A 24,112-nucleotide genomic window follows, 5' to 3' on the forward strand; every position below is an offset into this window, starting at 1 on the left:
GTATAGCATGATGCAAAGGCACCATAAAAAATAAAAACGTTTTAGCATAGAAAGAAAGCCACCACGCCCACTTAATGTGAGCAAGCAGTTGAGAATTGGCTAACTGACTAACTGTCTAACTGGCTAGCTGACTTGCTGTCCGCTTGGCTATTAAGCTGCTTTATCATTACTTTTTTCAAGTGAGTTGACCAATTGTTTCAGCCTCGTTTTTTACTTTCGCCAATCACTCGTGGCATCCCTATTTAATTGTTTTGACGTTGAATGCATCTTGTACCTTCGCTGTTGTTGTTGTTGTTGGTAAAATCAAGCACATAATTTTAGATATTTATACGATATTTGCACTGACGAATAGAATTACCCGCCTTAAGTTCCAGTTAATCATTTTTATAAGAATAAAATATGAAAAATATTCGCATAATGTACTAAAAACTCAAGCATTATCCATTTTTAATTTAATTGGTAATCCTTACAAAGCAAATTTATGATACAACTTATAAAAAAAATGTTCTTTGTATTTTTTATGTTTTTTTTTTGAAGCTACTGCTGTAATGGAAGAGATTGCACAGTCCACTTGACAGTATTGTGCGGCAATTAACTAAATGACTGTCCCGACTCTTAGCTAATTTGGCATGGCGTCAAGCAGCCCAATGCAACGCCAAAATGGCGTCAACGCAGCGTCGCCATTTTGTTTTATTTCGTACGGCTAGCAATGGCGCCCAAAAGCCGTTTGTAATATTTTGCGTTTTTTCTCTTCTCGTTTTGTTTCTAGTTAAAAAGCTGCAACATTTCACGTAGCTCCCACGACATTTATTATCAATTATTTAAAGGGGCAATGACAAGCCGATTTATGATTATGGAAATCACAATTCCGCCGGTTATTAGGGTCCATATTGCTTATCTCGTCCGTCGCCAGAGTGGGTCTAGAGTCTCATACAGCGTTGCATTCGAGTTTTACACTTAAATAAACAACTTCCAGGCGGTTGTGGCTTGCACTTGTTTCGAATCCGGGTCCAGGTCTGGGTCCGGGTCCTGGCCCTGGTCCGGGTACTTGGCCTACTTTAGTGTCCGCAAACTGCTAACTGGCAAACACTACAGAAAACAACAAGTTGGGAGTGGAGTAAAGTGAAGTATGCACGCATAAATTGAACAATGCCTAGTACGAGTACCCCTACTGACTGCTATTCAAACATACATACAGACATGTGCGAAATAATAATGACAAGTGTGTACTTAATTGGATTCAAAATTAATTGCTATAATAATATTTTCATAGTATGTCTTTATTTAAAAAATTAGATAATAATTTAATTTTAATAATGTCGAAATGATCAAAAACAAAAGTGTTGAAACTCCATCATATTTTATATACAGAACTAACTTTATACTCATACCATAAATTTTTTAAACTGAATTTAAACTGCAGTAGGAATTGTCGAAACATTGTTTATTTATTTTATTATCCAGATGGATTTCGAATTATCCCAAAAAAAAACTTACCAAGATTACAAAATAAGGACATTGCGGTACATAAATTCTAATTGATCACTTTATTTTAATACTTTTTTTTGATCAAACTCCGCTATCACAAATGCTGTTATTATTTTGCACAGGTCTGTACATACTATGGCCTGTGACACGGCACAAAATGCGCCACATGTTACGGATGGAGGGATGAAAAGGTGGAGGGATGGAGGCAGGGAGGCATGGTGTCTGGGTGTCAGAGTGTTAGTGTGGCTTGGGGTTAACTTGCTTACTGTATTTTCACTACGCTTAATTCGCATAATTAATTTTGTTAGTAAACTTTGCGCTAATACATATTTTTCCACTGCTTATACTGTTGTTACACATGCTATTGTTATTGTTGTTGCTACTTTTCCGCCCACTCTCACACACACAGGCACGCACACGTATGCTGTTTATGTGCTTGCCATTTTATGTTTATTCATTGAATTTATGCCATTATCGTTGCCTACTTTGCGGCGTCAAACATGCCAAGCCTCTGCCATAAATGCAGGCGCAAGCCAGTGTAAGTTGTGTGTCTGTATGTGTGTCTATATGTTTTTCTGTATGTGTGAGTGACTGTCGTCCTCTGACTGCGTTTCCCCGCCATCACAGGTAATTGCATTCGTGTTTTGCACTTATAGCCATGCAGAGTTTGCCAGCTACTTCATGTTTAATACGAATACGAATACACAGAAAAAAAATCCGAGATTCTACTTGATTTAAGCACGATTTTTAATTTGATTTCAGTAAAAACAAATTCCAATACTAATTTGATTGCTCTGTTTGGGTGTTTCGGGGTCTTACACTTTTTAATAATTTTATTTTAACTACTCTAGTTAAATTTTACTTGGTTTAAAAAAAATAAATAAAACTATTTTGAGCTTCAAGGCTCTGTACTTTTCTTTTTTTTAAGTTTAGGCTTCTTTGACTTGTTAAATGTTGTCGTTGGTATTTTATCTGCATATTGTCTTAGATTAACATGATAATCCTGAATACTTGCTTAAGATATACATCCAAAAAATTTTGGAAATTAAAAATTGAAATTTGGAATGTTTTTTTTTGAGTGTGCCAATACAGTCAGTTAACATGGCGTGTGTGTGTGTGTGTGTGTGTGTTACAGACAGCAGCATAATGGTGGGTGGTAAGCGTTTATTTACTTTATTCCTGCATATTTGCATGCAGGTCAAAATGTGCGTGATTTATTTACGTATGTGTACGAGTGTATGTGTGCGGGTGTGTGTTGTGTGTGTGTGTGTGTGTGAGCTGCTGTTATACCTGGTATGGAGCTGGAAATTGTCTGTTAGCTGCTATTGCTCTGTTGTTTAATCAACCATCAAGTATACGCAGTCCTCGGCCATTTGGTCGCTTTAAACTTAACACCAATATCATTATCAGAACCGAGCAGCCGCTCTGAATAGCAAACAGGTAGATTTGATAGCAGAAGCAATCGACTTTATGTCTTAGCATTACATTAATTTAGATAGAAGAATATAAGTGGGTACACTACCTCGAAGTCGATCACACTCCATGACTCGCATATATTAGTATAGTGCTAAGTTCAATCCAACACAAAGCCATAATACTCTCTACATGGGTATAATTATTTGAAATGAATACCATTTTAACCGAATTAACAAAATGATTCAATTCAAATTTTAGCCCTTGAAGATTTTTATATTAATTAATATGGAAAATAACTGTCAAGTACTCAAACTTAATGAAGTTTGTTGCTTATTAACGCAGAAATTAGGCTAACATATGTATTTGTCTACATACTAATGCATTTCGTGTTTGCGTCACTAGTATTACATGTAAAATAAAACTGGAAACTTATTATTTAATTAACACAATTTGTTATAACGCTTATCTAGCTGCAGATATTTTAAACTGCTTTTTCATTTCTCCTAACATAAAGACTAAATTAATGTGATTGCCGCCCACCCTTAACCCTTATGTGTCTTGCAATTTGAATTGTCTTATAATTGCCATTTTGCTGTCACATTTAGCTGAATTAACATGTGCAGACATCTGACAATATAATTTAAAGTTGGTCATTGGCAGTTGGTTATAAGCCAAGACACGCCCACCGCTTCAGCGGCTCTAAAATCTCCCAATGGAAGTGTGTTTAATTAATGATTAGCTTTAAGCTGTGAGCTTGTGCAAATGCTGCCCATTAAATGCAGAACATAATGTTTAAGTTCAGGGCTGAGAGCTGTTGAAACGCAAAATCGGTTGAGTTTTGATACACATAAGATTTACAAGTTTTTGAAATGATGCCAAGGCGTATATGAAGTATATTAAATATATTAAATTAACAAAATTAAAATGTAGAATTAATTAAAAAGGCAAATCATGATAACAATGACATTGTCAAAGAGAAAATTTGTAGAAAATGGACAGTGATTGAATGCACGAAAAAAAAAGACATTGAGGGCAAAAAATTCGATTTTCCAATTTTGATGTAGAATTAAATTGGAGGTTAAAAGAAGATAACATTGATATTCGTTAAGTTTTCACATAGTTATTACGGTTTTTCTTAGGAACGAAATTTAAATGCAGATTTAATTTAGTGGTCAAATCATGATGAAAGTGAAAGCTCCTGCCAATTTTTTTTTATAGCGACAGGCTCGGATTGTGAGCATTTCATATACAAAATTTACGTTAACTATTTATAAGGAAAAGCCATTTATAATATGTGTATATAAACAAAAACCAACGTACTCACTAAAGACTTTTACTTTACCGAGTATAGCTGAGTTCCTTTATCATACAACTGCTTAATTTATAAAACTTTTTTTTAACTTTAGAGATTTCATAGTGTTTGTTGCAGTTTAAGTTTAAATACAGCAGATACCTAAAAGAGTAAAACATTTGGACAAGACATCTAATTAGTTGGACTTCAAAACGCAAGCATCTAAATTAACATTAATTACAACATAATAACTTTAAAATCGCAAAGACAAGTGCTTTAAAGACGCAACAACTTATTGTTAGGCTCTTAGCACTCAGCAGGCTTCCAACTTCCTGTTCAAACTAAAGCCAAGTTATCCGAACGTAGTGAAGTCCATGGTCGGCTAGTTGACTGGCCGCCTGGGGAGTAACAGTAACAACAATAACAGCAGCTAACACAAAAGCAAGAACACAACGCAGTAAGGGCAAAACATGATTAAGAGTGAAATATTTATTTGCAGCACTCTGAGGCGCGCCACGACAGCGCCAACAATTAGAGGCAAACTAACAAGAGAGTAGCACCAAGTCCAGCTCCATTCCCATTCCTTGGTCCATCCCCATCCCCATCCTCATCCCGCTGCTATATTCCACTCGAGCCTGGAGGCAATGGCAACACGACTTAAACATGTAAATGGATGAGCTAAGGTCGCAAGGTAAGAGGGAGCAATGATTTAATGGCTGCTAAAGCAGAAAAAGAGTAACAAGAAACAAGGAACAACATGTGCAGCAAGAAAGAATAAGAAACAGGAGTCACAAAAAAATCAAAGGTTAATTTAGTTATGCTACGACTTGCAACTGATTATAATTTACTATTTAATAATTCCCGACTCCCTCACTCACTCACTTTGGTTATAATTTGATACTCAAATAGATTCTGTCTGAAAAAAAGTTCAGTTTCAAAATTAATTTTAAGAAAAAATTTGATTTAAAAAGATTTTAAGTCGCATGTAAATTTGATTATGCAGATTTTGGGGTTATCAATTTTGATAATTGTTTAACAGACATTTAACTTTAAAAGATTAAAGGGATCTCATATCATCAGTATTAGGATAACTATGTCAAACCCCTTTTTACCAACCTCTAAATTGATTATGCATAAAACCATATTTTACTTTCAGCACTCAATAAAAAAAATTGTTGTAATTAAATTTTAAAAATGATTAATCTGGGCTTTTAACTTGTTGATAAAGTAACAACAAAGTAACAATAATGTGAATTTGATTATTGTTTAATATATAAATCGATTTTACTTACTTTTAGTGTGATTTTAATATAAAAATGTGTGTAAGGTATGCTTAATGGTATGCGTATTGTCACCAATACGAGTAGCAGCACGTTAAATTAGATTTTGATCAATTATTACACTCTAAAAACTGTCAGATCTATGGTAGATAAAAATACCCATAGAGAATGTTTGCCATGCAATGTGAAGATCTAATATTCCTCCTCTTCATCGAAGCCATAGCCATACTCATCATCATCCCCATCATCAGCACCCTTATTTAACATATCCTGCAGGGTCGCCTCAGTCTCTGCTTCGGCATCCGCATCAGCCTCATCGGCATCGGGATCAACATCCTCGTCCAATTCGTCTAAAAGAGTTTATATATAAGTACAAGATTCACTTAGTTGAAGCAAATGTATGTAGTCACCTGTTTCCAGCGCAATTGCTGGTTTAACATCCACTTCCTCCTTGGACTGACTCATAGATAGAGCTGCTTCGATCTTTGGACGTTTTCGACTGGGTCCTGGCATATCGTATGCCGGTGTGGCACGGCTCTTGCTCGTGATGGGAGTTTCATCTAAAATCACGGGTGTCTGCTTCAGTTCCTCCAAGGTTCTCGGTTTGGCCAGCTCGCCCGCAGACTCACCGTCCTCCGTAACCGTTGTCATGCCCTCAGTGAGAGTCTTTAAAATGTCGTAGTTAATTTTACTTGAGATTTTCTTCTCCTGCAGCATCTTTTCGATAGCCTCCCCGGCACTGGATGAAGGACCGATGACTTTTTTCCGTGGTTTGCGCTTCTTTTTCTCGGGTTTGCCTTCCTCGCGCTCCTTTGCCAGTCGTTCCTCGCGCTCCTTTTGCTCCCGTAAATACTCCGCATTTAAATTCTTCCACATGTCCAGCTTGGTCACTGCCTCCTGCTCTGTCAGCACATACTGATCCAGCTCATCATCGTTTAAGTCATCTGTAAAAAGCTCTGTTACCGCGGGTTGTTTAGCGCGCTCCACATCCTCAAGATCATTTTGGGTGACACGACAGATAGCTTCGATGTCAGGACGCAGTCCTTCGATGACAGCACTAGGCATGGCTCCCTGGGGCTTAGTCTCGTCTGTATTGTTCTCAATAATATCTTTGATCACCTCAGCATTCGATTGTTCGATGAATTGCCTTGATTCTTCCATTTCGAGCTCGCTATCTGTAATATTATTCTTCGACCTGCTTGAAGAACCAAATTCAGCCTGCTTGCCCTTGGTCAATTGGCGCATAATACTGCCACTATATTTGTCCAAATCTTTTTCCAAATGTGCATCAATCTGCATCTGCAGCTCCGTCAACTCGTGAATACCCATCTGTTTGTTGAGGCGAGGAGATATTTACGTTTTTATGATAATTCTTTGTGTAATTGTAATTGTAATTCTGCTTACATTTTGGATGAGCTCGCGATCCTTAATGCGCGCCGCCTTGAACGAGGGTGGATCCTGCTCACGCTCCAAGTCGACGGTCATGAACTCCTCCAGGGTCAAGCCTCCCGAGGGTGTTTCGGCAAACTCGGAAAGACGCTTGCGCAGTGTCGACTCGTGAATCTTCACCACACCGATGACATCTGTCAAGGTGCGGCTAAACTCGTGCATCCGTGCGGCGATCAGTAGTGCTATAAGTAGTCCGAATTTATTCGATATTTTATTTTAAATGGAAATGTAATTGTTTTTGATTTTGTAATTGATTATTTATTATATCAAAATATTGTCAAAAACGAGAGTTAAAGTTAATTTTAATATATAAAATAATTAATTTTACGCAATCTCCTGATCAAACCCAACTTTAATTTTTATCTAAGCTCAGCTCTGTGTAAATGCACAACAACAGGAAAAATAACAAACCTGCTCCGCAAAGTCCTGTAGGACGACGTCCCGAATGCATGCAATCCTTCTTCATGCGCTGAACAATCCGAAGTGCCGTCATAGAGACTTCGTGAGTCTTGGCGCCCAACTGTAGTCGATTCGCGAAGCGCATGATATACAGACAGGGATCTGCAAAAGATAACAAAATAATGCAATAAGGAACAGTTTAATTAAATGTTAACTGAGTCGAGCAGTAAGAGTTTTTGTACTTCGAAGCTCGAACTTCATTGCCATCGCAAAATGATAAATGATAACAAGTAGAAGAACTTGTTTAGTGACCTTCAAAGTGGCATTAACCAATGAAATTGAAAATACCCAATACTCTAGCCATGCGGCAGCAGACACTGTCGAAAAAACAAAAACAAAAGCAAAAACAAGCTTAAGCACATAAATATGTATGTATATATAATTCATTCAACTTTTACAATTCGCTGACATTGAGCACTGAAACAAGAGATAGCCACAAAAAAGAGAGGCAACAAGAGATCGCGATTTTATAGCATGCGATAGATTTTTGAGTCTTGGACTTGTTAACTTGAATGACAGATTTCCCACATGTGTTTACCAACAATTTATGCTGAACCTTATTTATTTTATTCTGTTCAAGTTTGATAAAATATTAGGCAGTTGTTGCCAAAGCAACGTGCAGTAAATAGTGACAAACGCGCAACCAATAAACAAATAAACTTTGAAGTAACTGGTACACTGGAAAATCGAAATGATGCGCAAAAAAAGAAGCGAAGAGCAAAAACACAAACACATACAAAGATGAAAACCAAATAAATATAGTACCACTACAATTAACATAAACAACCTTGCAACGATCTATGCCAAGTGAGACGGAGTAAATATTTGAAGTTCGTGTGACGGGGACCAGAGTTAAGTACTTCATGCACTCTAAGCCAGATTATAATTATCGTCAGCTATGGGTTTTAAATTTGCTGTAATCGATTTACAAATATTGCGAGAAACCTCATACGAGGTCCAAATATCTAATTAGGAATTACAAAAACAGAGAATAAAACTTTAAGAAACCAAAATAAGGTTAAAAAAGGAATCATAAATAAGAAAATTCAACTAAGAAACAAAAGTTTGAAAATAATATATATATATGGACGCTCCTCTGTTTTAGTTATTTATAAACAATTGAAAAAAATTTTATTACAGGTTTTTTGTTTCTAAAACTCAAAAAAAAATCGACCGATTTTTAATAAAATTATTTTTGATTCTGACTTTTCGTAAGTTTTTGCAAATTCGTTCTTAAAAATATTGGTTTTGGTTTTCTTGTTTTTATTTTTCGTATAAAATTTGGAGCTATTTGTTTAATTTTTCGACATTCGTGTGGGGATCATATTTAAAGTTGTTGCTCATTATGCGAAACACAAGAAGTGAGACCGCTAACAAAGTGGGGCAACTGCATTTATAGAGAGTTCAATCTGCGATACGAGTATCACATTAGCCTTTTTCTCCTTTTCTCCTCCTCTTGTTTTTCGATGCCACAACTTGACACACTGACAGTGGCAGCTGTTAAACGCCGACAGCAATTACAACCACAACAATCCCTTCCCCTCCTTCCCTTCCCTTGCCATTCTTGCTCGAAAGCTTATCACAAAGTCCATGAACAGTACTTGAAAAAATATTTATTAAACCCTAATGAATGCGCATATTTGAGGCAAGCGGCGATGCCTTAGTTCCCCTCTGTCCTCCCTTCTTCTTCTCAATCCTCCTGCCCACTCATTGAAAGCTCCTGCTCCTGCGAATGCTCCTACGAGTGCCGTTGAGTGTTCCACTTGAAAAATGATGCTGTTGTCGCTGCTGTTGGTTGCTGACTGCATTGACCCTCTTCTTTTGGTACCCACTGTACCCACTCATCTTCAGCAGCTGTTGCAGTTGCTGCTGCTCCCAACGTTTTGCCCACTTTTTGACGGTTGCCGGTTGCTCGCTGGACAATTATGGAGTGCCATTCTCGACGGGGTGGGAGGCGAGGTGGGCGGAGGGGGGAGTGGGAGGGCGTTCACGATATCTGCTGTTGCTAATGGTTTCTTAATGTCCCACTACTATCCGCCCAATGGCGCTTATTGCAGGAACTGCGGTACCCACTGAAATTATTATTATTTAAACTTTATTTTTGCGTTTGTCATGACAGCAATTATCATTTTAAGCATGCTACTCTTTCAGCTTCCTCTCCCCTCCCCTTACCCATAAAAACCCCTTTTTGTCTTAATGAAAAACACTTTGTTTCTCTTGTAAAATGTTCGTAATTTTGGTAAACGTTTTCAATAGCACGATTAACTATGCTTTGTAGTTTAATCGATATTTAATTTAGCCACGATTATAATTAATAATTAAGATCTGTCTTCGTAAACAAAAACGTAATTAATTTTATTTGTTCACTTGGCTACCTAAGAATATTTATTCTCATACTTATATTTGTGGCCTAGAAAAAATAAAAATTTATATCTTTTAAATAAGAAATTTTTAAACATTCTTTTTATCAGTGTACGTATTCGGTTTATGTTAAGTTATTGAACCTAATGAAAAAGCATTGAAAATAAAGCACTAAAGCTAACACCAGGCAAGAGTGGCACATAGATGGAATTAAAAAAGTAAACAAATCTCATTCACACTCCACAAATAATTACTAAATTTTCAACAAAAAACAATCAAAAAATCCCATGCGACTCACGAGTCAAATATCTCAAGGCTCTCTTGAGATCTGATCGTAGTCTCATCGTACTTCTCTCGCAGACACTCTCAGACACCTGAGCAACGACGTCAAGTGTTCGTCGTTTTCGAGTCACTACGAATTCGTTCGTTGACTCGCGAGCACGACGGCAGCAGCAAAATACAAAATACAAAACACAAGATACAATCGACGCGCATGCGCAAAAATCAGAAGTAAACATCTTTTATTTTCTTAGTAATTATTGTTTGTATTTGTTGTAAAAATAATAATAATTGTAAAGTGTGCGTTCTTATGTTGACATTTTTATTTATGTGTCGGCAAACCGGCAAGTTCGTGCAAAAAAACTACAAAATTAAAACTGCAATACAAAAAAAAAGAAATAAAATAACAACAATACATTAAGTGTGAAGTGAAGTCGTAATTTCACCGATAATATCTTATACTTATCTCGCAGCGCCCTTATAGATCCCATACTGACCCTTTCGCGCAAATTAATCGATTTTATGGCAATTTTTTGCTTAGAAAAAATTTAAGCAAATAAAATTAATAACAAATTAATTTTAATAAAAGCACAATTTTATGACAATGGACTATCTATCTAAATAAGTGATGAATTTTAGCCAGGTCTAAGCTTAATGTCACTCAGTTGAGCGTTAGCAACTATAGAAAGGTATATATATAAAGTATATATATATAAAAAGGGCTGATGTCAAGTCAAACAATATAAAATTTAAGCGCTGACAGCCGTTTAAAAGTTATGTAAGTCTGACGAGTACTCAAATCAGAAATAAGAATGCGACTATTCGAGTAACTAATTAAACTAACTAAACATCAATCCAAAACTATTATAACCAATTCATAAAAATGTTCATTCATAAGGAGAGTTCTGAACAACTCTTCAACTGTCAATTGTTAGTTTTTATTCATTTGGATGTGAATCAATAGTTAAAACTTGCTTGTCTTTATAATAAAAATTTAAAACTGATCAGATATGATTTTACAGTGAATTCAAAACGCGTAAAGCCCACACATTTATCTCTATTCTACACAAAAGATTGTGGAAGAAGAAAAAGTTTATTCTTTACTCCCTTGCCAATAACTGGTTAATATTCTAGTCGAGATGCGAGTGGCTAAAAGCTTGAATATTAATTTGAATGTTAATTAACACAAAAATATGACAAAAAGTCTTTTGAATAACGAATAAAGCGAAATCAAAATTTAGCAGAGAAACTCACAAAGAGTATAAATATAAATCATATATTTAAATATTAATAAATTGAGTAAAAATACAATCATGTAGCCAAGGTATTCGAAAGAACTTAAACTTTCAAACGTATTTGGAATAACACATTGTATTGATTTTAAGACTGATTCTTAGACTAGTTGCAAAAAACTATGAAATGTTTAAAAATTACGCAACAAAAAATTAAAGTCAGCAAGTCATTAGACAAAATGCAGCATGACTTACAAAAAAGATACATAGATACACGATGCATACAAAAGTAATTGCATATAAAGAAATATTAACAATTAAGAGTGCTCTGCTCAAAAGTATTCGATTTGTAGATACCTCGTGTCAATTAATAATTTCTTCTAAGTGTCTGTCCCTTTATGCTTCTAATATATTTTACTTGTTTTAGTTGGGAACGTGTCAAAAAACTTGAATTAATTTAGTATTTATTTTTTATATTTATTCAGAAATATGAAATTAGAATACAGCGACAGACAAGTCGAGATAATTTAAAAAAATATATCTGTATATGCCTATAACAACCATTTGCACAAATTCACTGGGTATAAAAACCAAGTAGATTGTTGTAAAGAAAAAACTGCACACTAATGTCTATAAAATTATCTGCAAATCAAAGAGTATAAACCGCATAGTCCAGTCGACAGTTGACGGCCCAAATGATTGCAAAACTTCCTAAGGGCACTCGAAACGAGGCATAAAATATCTAAATGTATCTAATCGACACACAACACACACTGGTGTATGAAATTCATAAAAGATTTACAAGATACTCAGAAAATGGAAATTAATTGACAATTGAGAATCTGCTGTACGTGGTTTTCATTATTAATATTAATTAGGTATACTAGACATAATGAAAATATTGCATAATATAGTTACTTTACCTTACAAAACTTTCGTTATTGTTTTTCGTTAGGCAGAATTTAGATATAACCCTATGGGCTGATAAAGATTGAATTCGTTTTATAAAATATATAAATAAGCTGACTTTTAACTGTATTGCGGTAATTCAACCCTGTTTCCTAGTAAAATTTGTCAATCAGCAAAAAGCGCAGCGGTTACGAAATTGGTTAAAAACAAAATAAAAGCATATGAGCGAGTGAAGAAGCAACAACAGCAAAGAAAAAAACTAAACAAAAACCGCGGTAAGCCATGAAAATGTCAACTCTTTACTTTGTTCTGCCCGTGTAATGAGGAAATTGAAAGTGTTTTGCCAGCTATATTTTGGGGTCACTTGGGTCTGTCCTCGCTCCATTGTTCCATCGCTCCACGCCTGTTATTTGTGGTCCGACTCGGAACCGCCGATGTGAGCCGACTTTGACAATTATAGAGGCAGTGAAACACCAAATGCAACAACAATCAATGTCAGATCAACAGTCAACAAATGCATAAACTAGGCAAGGGGCAAATTTTAAATGCGCATAGTCAAATCGGAGCACAAATAAAGCCTGATAAAGCAAATGGAAAAAGTACCTATAAAGACGAACACAAATTGCAGCTATAAGCAGTCTATAATCTGGTAAAATAAAAAGTCAAGGGACAATACAGAAAATCAATTAAAAAATAAAAATACATAAAAATAAATCTATATTTATAAATACAATATTAACACAAAGCACTACAATAGAAAAATCATAATCAGTTGTAGTGACTAGCACTTGAATTTATAAGGTATGATTATAGCGCTGGGAATCAAATCATATTAAAGAAATAAATAGATACTGACATAAACAGCTGATCTCTAAGATAATGTCCGGGAATAATCCCATGCCAAATTTCATTGATTTTGTTGATTTTCTCGGGGAGTCACCGGCTCAAAGCTGATTATCGGTAAGCACACCTGTCCAGACAGACAGACGTTAACATCATGAGTACGAGTACTACAAAAATTATTGTGGTGTGTTTTATGTCACGGCTTTGTTTCGTTTTGTTTTGGTTACGGACTTTGCATTGCAGGCAATTAAAAGTAACCGCTTGTATAATTTTCCAGACCTACAATATCATCCTATGTACACACATTTACATACAGTTGGTCAAGAAAGTGTTTTGATAATATGAAAAATTTAAAAAATTGTAAAAAGCATACCTTTTTTATAATTTTTTTTTTTTACTCTCGATTTGTGCATTTTTATTTGGTCAAAAGACTTTCTTGACTAACTGTATGTCTGCAGTGGTGCCAACCAGTATCTGTATCTGTATCTTTCGCGCAAACTTAGATAACAACTAATTTAGAGTGTGAAGGCCGAGAAAATTTCGTCGACTTCCTGTAGGTAATGAAAAGCGCCAAATGCGAGTGGAAATTAATATGGGAAGTGGGAACTGAAAATGGAATTGAAATTGGAACTGGAAGTGAAAGTGCAACATCGCTATCAACTAAAAAAATATAAATAAATCACCCATACCACGTAATACTAACTAACGATAACTATTTATCAAAATTTATTAGGAAATTAAAATTATAAAATAGAAAAATAATTTTTATTTTCGCTTTTTATTTTGAAAACGGAAAATAAGAGTTATCATATGATTTTCAAATAAAAATTGATATTTAATTATTATTTCATAATTTTATGAAAATGGAGAGTTGAAATATATTTTAATAATTGAAATATATTTTAATTCTGATTAGTTGTAGTGTAAAAACCGTGGGAGTCGGAGGCGGAGACGGAAGGGAGGAAACTAAGGAAATGTAAATGTACACTGATAGGAAAATTTTCTAATTTACAATTTGTTATAAATATTTACAATTTGTTATAAATATTTTGCGTTTAGTATGGGTTTAGTGTATTTAAAGTGTAAGCACTTTAAAAATAATTGAAATATTAATATATTCAATTTTAACTTAACTATATTCATATTAACTTTCTTTTTAGTTAATTTAAAGATATTATATTTGAATCTAACATATAGAATTAAATAAGTTGTTTTTGATTTTACTATTCGTTTTTTCTGTCAGTGTAAATATGCCAGAGGTGTTTGTGATGAGGCTACAAAGATGATCGAAGCATTTGCAAACCATCTGAGCAGTCATCTTGGACGTCATCTGTTCTACTGGGCGGCGATTACAACATCAACGCCTCCTCGGGGCCTTAATCTGCGTCTGTCCGAGATAGTTAACAAGATTCACGGTCCCCTCGAACGGGGCGTGAAAGTGCTGGATCATTTATTGACCCTCGAGGAGGACGACTTTACCGGACATTGGGGCAGCGCCTATGCGCACAGCTATGAGCCGGAATACGCTGTCCGTGTTAATGAAACTGAATCGGATACGGATACGGAAATTGAAAACGAGGAGCAGCCACCGCCGGAAGATCCACAACAACAACAACAACACCAACAACATTACAACAGTGAGTACTCGTATGCACGAACACGAAATTAAGCGGGCAATTAAAAACTGTTTTGGCACAAAGATCATCAATATCTGTACACTCGAAAAAAAAAAACAAATCAAGACTTCCGTACTTAAACAGCGAATACTCAAGTACTAACGATCTCAAAAGCTGTCCAACTTCGGAATTTCCAAAACTGAGCACAAAGATGTCATTTCAAGTTCGGTTTTCGCACGGCCGAAAATCTTAAGATAAGATTTTTCTGCGGTACCTTAAGTACGTTTTAAGATTATGTCAAGTACAAAAAAATAGAAAAATACTATTTTGAGTACACAAAAATCTGGAACTAGTTTCTAAATGTACTTCTTTCAATCTTGAAAAAAACTATTTAAAGTACACAAATATTTAAGCTAGTTTACTTGAATAATAATAAACTTGTTTGCTTCTGGAGGTATCTTAAAGAGGCTGACAGATTTTTATTTGTCATGGTCATATAAATTCCAACTAAGTTTGGTTAGAAATCTAAAGTTAACACCGATTTATACTTAAAATTTTAAATTTAAATTTTAGGAACAAAACGGTACTTAAACTTAACTATATATTTTTCGGAGTGTAGTTTAGTTTTCTGCTTGGTCCAAACGGCTTTAAAAACTGGATTTGTGTGTACATTTCTCAAAAATGTACAAATTTCTTGCTTGCTTGTATCTATGAGTGGGTATGAGTGATTGTATATGTGTGTGAGTGCAAAGAAATAAACAAACCTTCAGCGATGACAAGCAACCAAATCAGTTTCAAGTTCATATTGATGGTCAAATTAAATGTGTACAGCTGATCAATAATTAATACCTAAGCTAAAATTCCAAATTTAAATTTAAAAGGTAATAACGGTTGCAAACTTGAATGGACAGATGCACAAGGCTATGGTAAAATGTAAATGTCACGTATATTTTATTATATGCGAGCACACTTTTGGCGTTTCCAATTGGCATGACGGAAATACATATTAGCCGCGTCGCATCAATGATATCAATGAGCAACGATCGCTCTAAAAAGCTTGTGAAACTGACGTTAATTCCAAACTGCTTAAAGACTAATTTAAATTCAAAACACACGCGCGCAACACAGCCTCGTGGCTATGAAACAAGTCAGTTCAGTGCATCAATGTTGTGGATGTTGTTTGTATTTGTGGACTGTGAATTGTCAATCGACCTACCACCACAGTCTTATCGCTACTATCGGAGTACCTATCAAAAGTGGCCAGCACTGACGGCCAAGCTGCCAGCACTGATAAAAATTTCAAATTTAAAAATGCAAAAAACTTAATAGAATATTAATAATTTGATGAAAATTAAAATTTAGAAAGTAGACAAAATTAAGGTTAACAATTTAATGAAGTTCGTCAGTCCTCGGGAAGAGAAGCTAGAAAAATTAATTCTAAAAAAAAATCAAAAAATCTAAGAATCAAATACTCTAGTACAAAAAAAAATAAAAAAAAAATCCGAAATTAAGTACAAAAATGAAAAACACCCAATTTCGGAAATGTACTTGTTTTTTAAGTACAAAAAATCAAACCAGATCGGGATATTTTGTAGGGTGACAGCCTTTGCACCGGGTGGCAATCTTCCACACATTGGATGGAAAAACAAATATTTTTCTGGCAAAAGTGCTCTATAAAAGTACAAAAGTAGTTATTTTTTGTTTTTGTTTTATGGAAATCAGCGTTCTGCAATTACTGTGCAATATACAAATAAAATACAAAACATTATCATGGCCAGCAGTAGCAATAACTTAAGTAATAATAGCAACAACAATAACAACGCCTTGAATCGCTTCTCATTGAAATCGAGCAACAAGCGAAATCAGGAATCAATGTCGCATTCTCAGCTAAACTCTGGTTGGATAAATGGTATGAATAAATAAATCAATCAATAAATTTAAAAGCAGTGAAGTCTCTCGTCCCCCTCCTCTTCTTTACATGCACCCTGTACCACCGTGTTATTGATTTTCCACAAAACATGCGACGACTATTTTTGTAAACAAACACAGATACATATACATGTATGTACACATATATATGTACACATATATGTATATATCTAGCTGAAGGCTACGAAGGAGCCATGCTACAGTTTAAGTTAGGTTCCTAGTTCATAACTTAAATCTAACTATTAATAATAATAATTATTTGTATGTATGTGTTGAAGTGGAAATTTGTTTATTGTTAATGTTAACTTGTTGATTCCTTATCAATAGATTGTGCTACAAAACATTCAAGAACTAAGGCCAACAAAAGAGAAACAATTAACAATTGCAATAAAAATTAATATTGTTAATGCATTTTGTATATTATTATCAATCAGGCTCTGTCTTAAAAATTTTACTTGTAATTCTTGTTGAATATTTAAAAAAATCCACTTTGCAGACCTTACTAAATTATTAATAAGCTAGGGCCTATAGCAAGCATACCCGACTGTCGGAGACCCCGTATTTACTATGGAAAAACCCGCGACTGGTAGCAATTAAAAAATAGTTAGATAGACTTACATAAATGCAATTTGGTTAAGATACCTCGAAAAAAAAATTCATACTCAAACATGATTTTCCCCCGATCGGTCCTATGGCAGCTATATGATTTCGTAGACCGATTTGATCTAATCTCGGACAGAATGTATTAGACTAACTTAAATGCGTATTGTATCCGTTTGGTTAAAATATGTCAAAAAACAAAAAAAATTCCCACTAACGCTTAATTTTTGACCGCTATGGGAACCATTTGATATAGTGATCCGATCCAAAAAAACAAAATAAACTTGATCTGCCTCAATATAGAGGAACCTCCATAGGTGTCTCTAGTTCAACTTCCAACTGTCCTAACTTTATCATTTTAATCATCATTAGGCATTTTAATTCATTCTGCATTTAAATTTTATTAAATTCTTAAAAAAAAAATATTTTTCTTTAGATTCTACTAGACATTGATTTCGATGCTAAGAGTCCCCCCTTTGAAATTACAAAAATTCAAAATTTTAAATCTCAAGTTTTCACTTTTAATCAACTTCTTACATAGTAATTAGTATAAAACAACACTTTAAACTTGATTCTGAAACCATTCAATTTTTTGTAAAAAATCATGTGAAATTGAACAAAAATTTTGACTTGTAATGTGGCTAAATTTGCAGTCTGACCAACTTCAAACTGTCATAACTTGATCAAAACTAAACCGATTGTTAAGCGGAATTCCATTTTGATCATAATTTGGCATTTTAATTCATTCTGCATTTAAATTTTATTAAATTAAAAAAAAAAATATTTTTCTTTAGATTCTACTAGACATTGATTTCGATGCTAAGGGTCCCCCCTTTGAAATTTCGAAAATTCAAAATTTTAAATCTCAAGTTTTCACTTATAATCAACTCCTTATATCATAATTAGTGTAAAACAACACTTTAAACTTGATTCTGAGGCCTTTAATTTTTTTCTAAAAAATCATGTGAAATTGAACAAATATTTGGACTTGTAAAGTGATTAAGTCCGAAGTCTGCCCAATTTCAAACTGTCATAACTTGATCAAAACAGAACCGAGTATTTAGCGGAATGCAATTTTTATCATGATTTGACCTCTAAATACATTCTGCATTCAAATATTTTTACATTCGTTTAATAAAAGTTTTGTACCCTAGGTCTGTTTATTTTGATGTCAAATTGATTATAAAAACACATCTTAAAATTTTAAAATGTTTCAAAACTGATTTGATATACCGTTACGTACCGGTACTGACACCGGAACCGAAAGAGAAAAACTGAAATATAACCTTTTACCGAAATAGTTATTTCGAAACGTAGCGGAACCAAAACCGCAACCAATATTTGTTTCGGTTTGATTCCCAGATATATATACATTTTATGGGCTTCTTTTAACAAACTTAATAATAATATTCAACATTTAAATAAATATTTTGATATTTTGATAAATTCTGAATTGCAGTGGAAACGCTTAACAATGGCAACGGACTCTTGCACTCGCCCCCACACAATCATCAGCAGCACCAGCAACAACCACAACGCGGCGCCACACACACCTCTCCAGTTGCAGGGTCGAGTTCAGGAAGTGCAGCTGATCACAATATTCAAATAACCCAACCGATAAGTGCACCAACCTCGCCGTTAGCATCGCCAGTTGCTCTCAATTGCAGCCACAGTGGCGGCAGCAATAGTGGTGGCACCACATTCTGTCTACCTTCTAGCTCAACGGATGCAGCAGCAACAAATGCCACAACGTCCGCAGTCAACGTCAACAGCGGCAGCGGGTCATATGTGTGTGCAGCTGGCAGTAACAGCAACAACAGTTATGCCGCCGTCGGCGCCTCCAATGCAATTGACACCGCCGATCCCAATTGGCAGGCGAGCAAGGCGACGGTGCTGGAGCGGAATGCGGCCATGTTCAACAACGAACTCCTCTCGGATGTCCGGTTCATTGTGGGCAGTGACTTTGGTACGAATGTCCAAAAAATAACTCATATAACAAAAATTTAGAAATGAAAACTCAATTTGGAAATAAAAATAAGGAAATCAATATTAGGAAATAAAAATGCAATAAAAGCTTCAATTTATTTTTCGACGTATGATTTGACTAGCGATGTAAGACCTTAACATAGTTCCTAATATTGACTTTTCCTAATTTTTATCTTCCTAATAACATTATTCTTAAGTTTGGCCTTTCCTTATTTTTGACTTATAAATTTTTGTCTTCCAAATTTTTGTTATCCTAATTTTAGTACTCAGAATATTTGTTTTTGGTAAATTTACTAATATATATCTTTTTTTCTTAATTGAAAGGTTTTTTTTTAGCTAGTTTTTGTACTAATTGAAAAAAAAAAAAACCTAAAATATTTCAAAATTGTTTGATATAATTAATTTTTGCAATGTAATTCCGTAGATTTCGATCCGATTCAAACTATTCCCGCACACAAGTACATACTTGCCACAGGCAGCTCGGTTTTCTATGCCATGTTTTACGGCGGATTGGCGGAGAACAAGGAGGAGATCAAAGTGCCCGATGTAGAGCCCACAGCTTTTCTCACATTGTTAAGGTTAGTGCCAAGTGTTTGGTCAAGATCAACAAATAAAGTAACAATAATTCAATTGCTTTCACTTAATTCTAGGTATCTATATTGTGATGAAATCAAACTGGAGCCGGAGCATATTTTGGCCACATTGTATGCTGCCAAGAAATATATTGTGCCACATTTGGCGCGTGCTTGCGTCAACTATCTGGAAGTCAAGCTGACGGCAAAAAACGCCTGCCTACTTCTCAGTCAATCGCGTCTGTTCGAGGAGCCCGAACTGATGCAGCGTTGCTGGGAAGTGATCGATGCCCAGGCCGAGATGGCGGTTAAGTCCGAGGACTTTGTAGACATTGACCTAAAGACATTCGAGTCAATCCTCTCCCGAGAGACCCTCAATTGCAAGGAGATCCATTTATTTGAGGCCGCTCTCAATTGGGCGATGAATGCATGCGAGAAGATGAGCATCGATGAGACGTCGGCAAACAAACGACGGGTTTTGGGACAGGCTCTACACATGATACGCATACCGACTATGACACTGGAGGAGTTTGCCAATGGGGTAGCCCAGACTGGCATGCTCACATCCCAGGAAACAATTGATATGTTCTTACACTTTACGGCCAAAGAGAAGCCCAATCTCAGTTTTCCGACGCGATCGCGTGCAGGTCTCAAAACTCAAGTTTGCCATCGTTTTCAATCCTGTGCATATCGTTCAAACCAGTGGCGATATCGAGGTCGATGTGATTCCATACAATTCTCAGTGGATAGAAGGTGCGTAAGAAAGTAAAAATCAAATCTTAGTAAATACATAAATAAGCGTACTTTTCTCTTATAGAATCTTTATTGTGGGCTTTGGGTTATACGGCTCCTCCACTGGTGCGGCCAACTACAATGTGAAGATTGAATTGAAGCGTTTGGGTCGCACTCTAGCCGAGAACGACACCAAATTCTTTTCAGACGGTTCAAGCAATACTTTTCACGTTTTCTTTGAGAATCCCATACAAATCGAACCAGAATGTTATTATACTGCCTCAGTAATACTCGATGGCAATGAATTAAGCTTCTTTGGCCAGGAGGGAATGTCCGAAGTGCTAATGGGCAATGTCACATTCCAATTCCAGTGCTCCTCAGAGAGTACAAATGGCACTGGCGTCCAGGGCGGTCAAATTCCTGAATTGATCTTCTATGGACCAACTACAGCTACGGGTCTAAACTCGCCCACAAACTCAATAGGCGCTAACTTAATCGGAACAATGCCAGTGGTTGCCAATGTCAGTGTCACTGGATCATCAGCTGAGTCCGGGAGTAACAATGCCAACAATCCTATAGATGAATTGTTGCCATCTCATAATAGTACCGCGACCAGCAGCGATGGAAGCAACACCTGATGCAACATCTACTATCGACAACAACAACAACAACAGCAACAGAAAAGACCAATACAACAACTACAACACACACAAAATAGAAACTCATGGGTTTTCAGTGCAATACAACAAAACAAATTGGAGTTTTAAAAACGCGATATTATTATACACAATATAAATATATATGTATATGTAGTTTTATACACATACCTATACCATCATAATACAGTAGAATGCTCTAGATTTTTTAGTACATAGATCTATATGTGCATACATAAATGCATACATATAACGCCTGTTGGTAAATGCATACAAGCAAGTTTTAAAAACTAAAAGAAGTAAACCCAAAGAGATTGAAATTACTTATAAATATTTAAATCAATACTGGTCAGCTATTTTGTAGACTCAAGCTTATGCTTTGCAAACCTGAAATGTTGCCAGATTCAAATTCAGGTAAATAAAGACACTTTCAATAAGCAATTGAACACCAGGCAATCAGTCAGTATAAGGATAACTAAAAACATACTTTTTTGCCAGCATATACTAATCATATATATAGATTGAGATACAGATGCAGATATACAACATATGTATACACACTTTAAGAATATATAGAGGCATGTTAAAGTATGCATACGAATTTGAAAAAGCCATGTTAAACATATAATATACAATATATAAAGTTGGGAATCTGCCAAGCCCTCAAACTACATATAATATTCATTTATGATCAAACAAATTCTCTCTACCTTGTACTGTTCAATTAAAGAAAAATTTATTTTTAATTGGTTCTTTATATATACAATTGATTTTTCTAATATTTTAAAGCTGCGATACGCAACAATACATTTATATTTTTTTTTTTTAGAATTGTACTGATTTTTGATTTTCAAATAAAACCAACGTTTCTTTAATGAGCATTAAGTTAAAGTTATCTCATAAAGAAAAGAATCACACATTAACAAAACCTATAACTGTATACTTATTTGTGGTAAAAATCTACTTGAAGTATGTAAAGTTAAAAACGAATACCCGCAAAATAAAATAATGATTATTTTTGTTTCGTTTTACTTTTAATTAAAAAAAAAGTCAACTTATAATGGACCTTGAAAAAAATGATTCGCACCAAAATCTTAATATATGTGCAACCTCTGCATGATACTTAAGTTTCTGATTTCTTTAACGATACTCATTAGTTTTGAGCAAGGAAATCAATAAAGATTACGGTTTCGGGTCTAATACGTACGAAAATAACTTATTTGGTTTCGGTATCAGTACCGGTACGTAACGGTACACCACATCCATTTTGAAACGTTTTAAAGTTATAAGGTGTCGTTTTATTATAATTATGACATCGAAGTAAATATCTAGATGCCAAACTATGATCAAAATGGCATATCGCTCGAAAAATGGTTTACGTTTGATGTAGGTTTGAAATTTGTCGAACCTTTGACCTAACAACTTTGCAAGACAAAGTTTTTGTTCAATTTGGCATAATATTTTACAAGAAAATTTAAGGCCTAAGAATCAAGTTTAAGGTGTCGTTTTATACTAATAACGATATAAGGAGTTGAATAAAAGTAAAAGCTTGAGATTTAAAGTTTTAAATTTTTAAAATTTCAAAGGGAGGACCCCTAGCATTTGTATCAAAGCCGACCGGAACAGACCAAAAATATTTTTGTACACAAAATTTATTAAATTTGAATGCAGAATGAATTTTAAAGCCAAACCATGATCAAAATAACATTCCACTTGAAAATCGGGTCATTTTTTTCAAGTTGTATAGAGAACTCCAATTTTATTTTTATATTTCAAAATTTCAATATTTAATATCGCTAAATTAATATATAAAAATAACGTTATATCGTGTAGAAATATTATTTGCTTTAAGTAGATAAATAAACTAATTAATTAATAAATAAATAGATGAATAGAAATATGATTTAAAAAAATTTTACTCACCCACGGATGGTATATTGATGCACAGGGCATGAGATAGCTTCAGATAGGTGCGTCCCAGTTCGTAGGAACAGATTTGCTGAACATCGCTAATGTCGATAAGTAGATCTATAAAGGGAGAAGAGTAAATGAGTTAAATAGGTACTCATTTGAGAGGGGGAGGGGGGCACTTACGTGAGGTCCCCTCGGTGCGACAGGTCATGTAGACGCAGGCGGCGTAGATGTGGGTGCTCTTGCGGCCACGGGTTAAGTGTCGGTTCAAGGCCATCTTGAAGAAGTTCAAGGCGGTATCCGCGTAGTGTTGCGTCAACTGCAGCTGCTGGCAGAGCAGCGTGATATCCTTCTTGGCCTTCTTAATTGTCACCTCACGAGACTCTGTGCCGGATCCCACTTGGAATTTGCCATAGCCGTAGTTGGTTGCTCCGCCGGAGGATTCGGCGGAAACAAACTGACCGATGGCGGCGGCACCGTGGCCCATCTCTTCAAACTGGACCTCGGAGACAATCAGTGAGTCCTCCAACACAGAGCCACAATTCATGCATACTATTTTAAATAAATCGAAACATTGTTTATTATTATTCGAATACCATGCGACATTTCTCTTACCGCGATCACCGCGCGCATTATCCTCCTCGATCTCATTGGAGCCGCAGTTGCGACACTTTAATCCGCTAGACATGATTTCAGAATCAGAATAATAAAAACAAACACTTATTTCCTTAATTGATCATGATTTAATTTAAATTAAAAAGAATGTTGCACGCGACTTGACAGTACGCTAAAACACCAAACAATAAACAGCTGTTTTGTAGTTCAATTTGCCGAGCAAGTTTACTCGCTCATTTTAATGTGCCGCTCAACTGAACTAAAGAACCAAAGAACACTCGCTCATATTAATTAACCGTTCATATGAACTTATTCAGAACGAAACTATACAACTCAACTGATAAGGTAAGTACGCTGACAAAGTATGTAAAGCAAAATGTCGCCAAATTTATAATAGAAGCACTCGTAAATTGAAATATATATCTCGTTGTATGGGCTGCTTATAGTCTAACAAGAAATAAGTAAATAATAAATGAATGAATTAATAA

General features: G+C 35.1%; 2 protein-coding genes and 1 long non-coding RNA gene across 4 annotated transcripts; 2 read left to right on the forward strand and 1 right to left on the reverse strand.

The window, feature by feature from the left end:
- Positions 1-5,445: 5,445 nt before the first annotated feature.
- Positions 5,446-23,868, reverse strand: LOC117792593 (transcription factor IIIB 90 kDa subunit). The gene is made up of 7 exons (XM_034632794.1): positions 23,625-23,868; positions 23,193-23,561; positions 23,022-23,126; positions 7,336-7,485; positions 6,880-7,106; positions 5,886-6,804; positions 5,446-5,825 (listed from the first exon to the last, which is right to left on the reverse strand). The coding sequence occupies exons 1-7, from the start codon at positions 23,695-23,697 to the stop codon at positions 5,668-5,670; spliced, it is 2,001 nt and encodes a 666-aa protein (XP_034488685.1). The 5' UTR covers positions 23,698-23,868; the 3' UTR covers positions 5,446-5,667.
- LOC117792598 lies at positions 10,171-13,965 on the forward strand. The gene is made up of 2 exons (XR_004618188.1): positions 10,171-10,254; positions 13,924-13,965. It is a non-coding gene; the product is annotated as an uncharacterized LOC117792598 (long non-coding RNA).
- LOC117792591 (BTB/POZ domain-containing protein 6-B) lies at positions 14,251-22,115 on the forward strand. Of its 2 annotated transcripts, none has more exons than XM_034632791.1 (5): positions 14,251-14,644; positions 18,612-19,118; positions 19,563-19,716; positions 19,789-20,463; positions 20,528-22,115. In XM_034632791.1, exons 1-5 carry the CDS (start codon positions 14,290-14,292, stop codon positions 21,078-21,080), a joined length of 2,244 nt encoding a protein of 747 aa, XP_034488682.1. In that variant the 5' UTR covers positions 14,251-14,289; the 3' UTR covers positions 21,081-22,115. The 2 variants fall into 2 exon arrangements, with proteins under 2 accessions (XP_034488682.1, XP_034488683.1); XM_034632792.1 differs by lacking the exon at positions 14,251-14,644 and adding an exon at positions 16,231-16,532.
- Positions 23,869-24,112: the final 244 nt, after the last annotated feature.

The sequence above is a fragment of the Drosophila innubila genome, assembly GCF_004354385.1.
Source record: "Drosophila innubila isolate TH190305 chromosome 3R unlocalized genomic scaffold, UK_Dinn_1.0 2_E_3R, whole genome shotgun sequence".
NCBI classification, from domain to species: Eukaryota; Metazoa; Arthropoda; class Insecta; order Diptera; family Drosophilidae; genus Drosophila; species Drosophila innubila.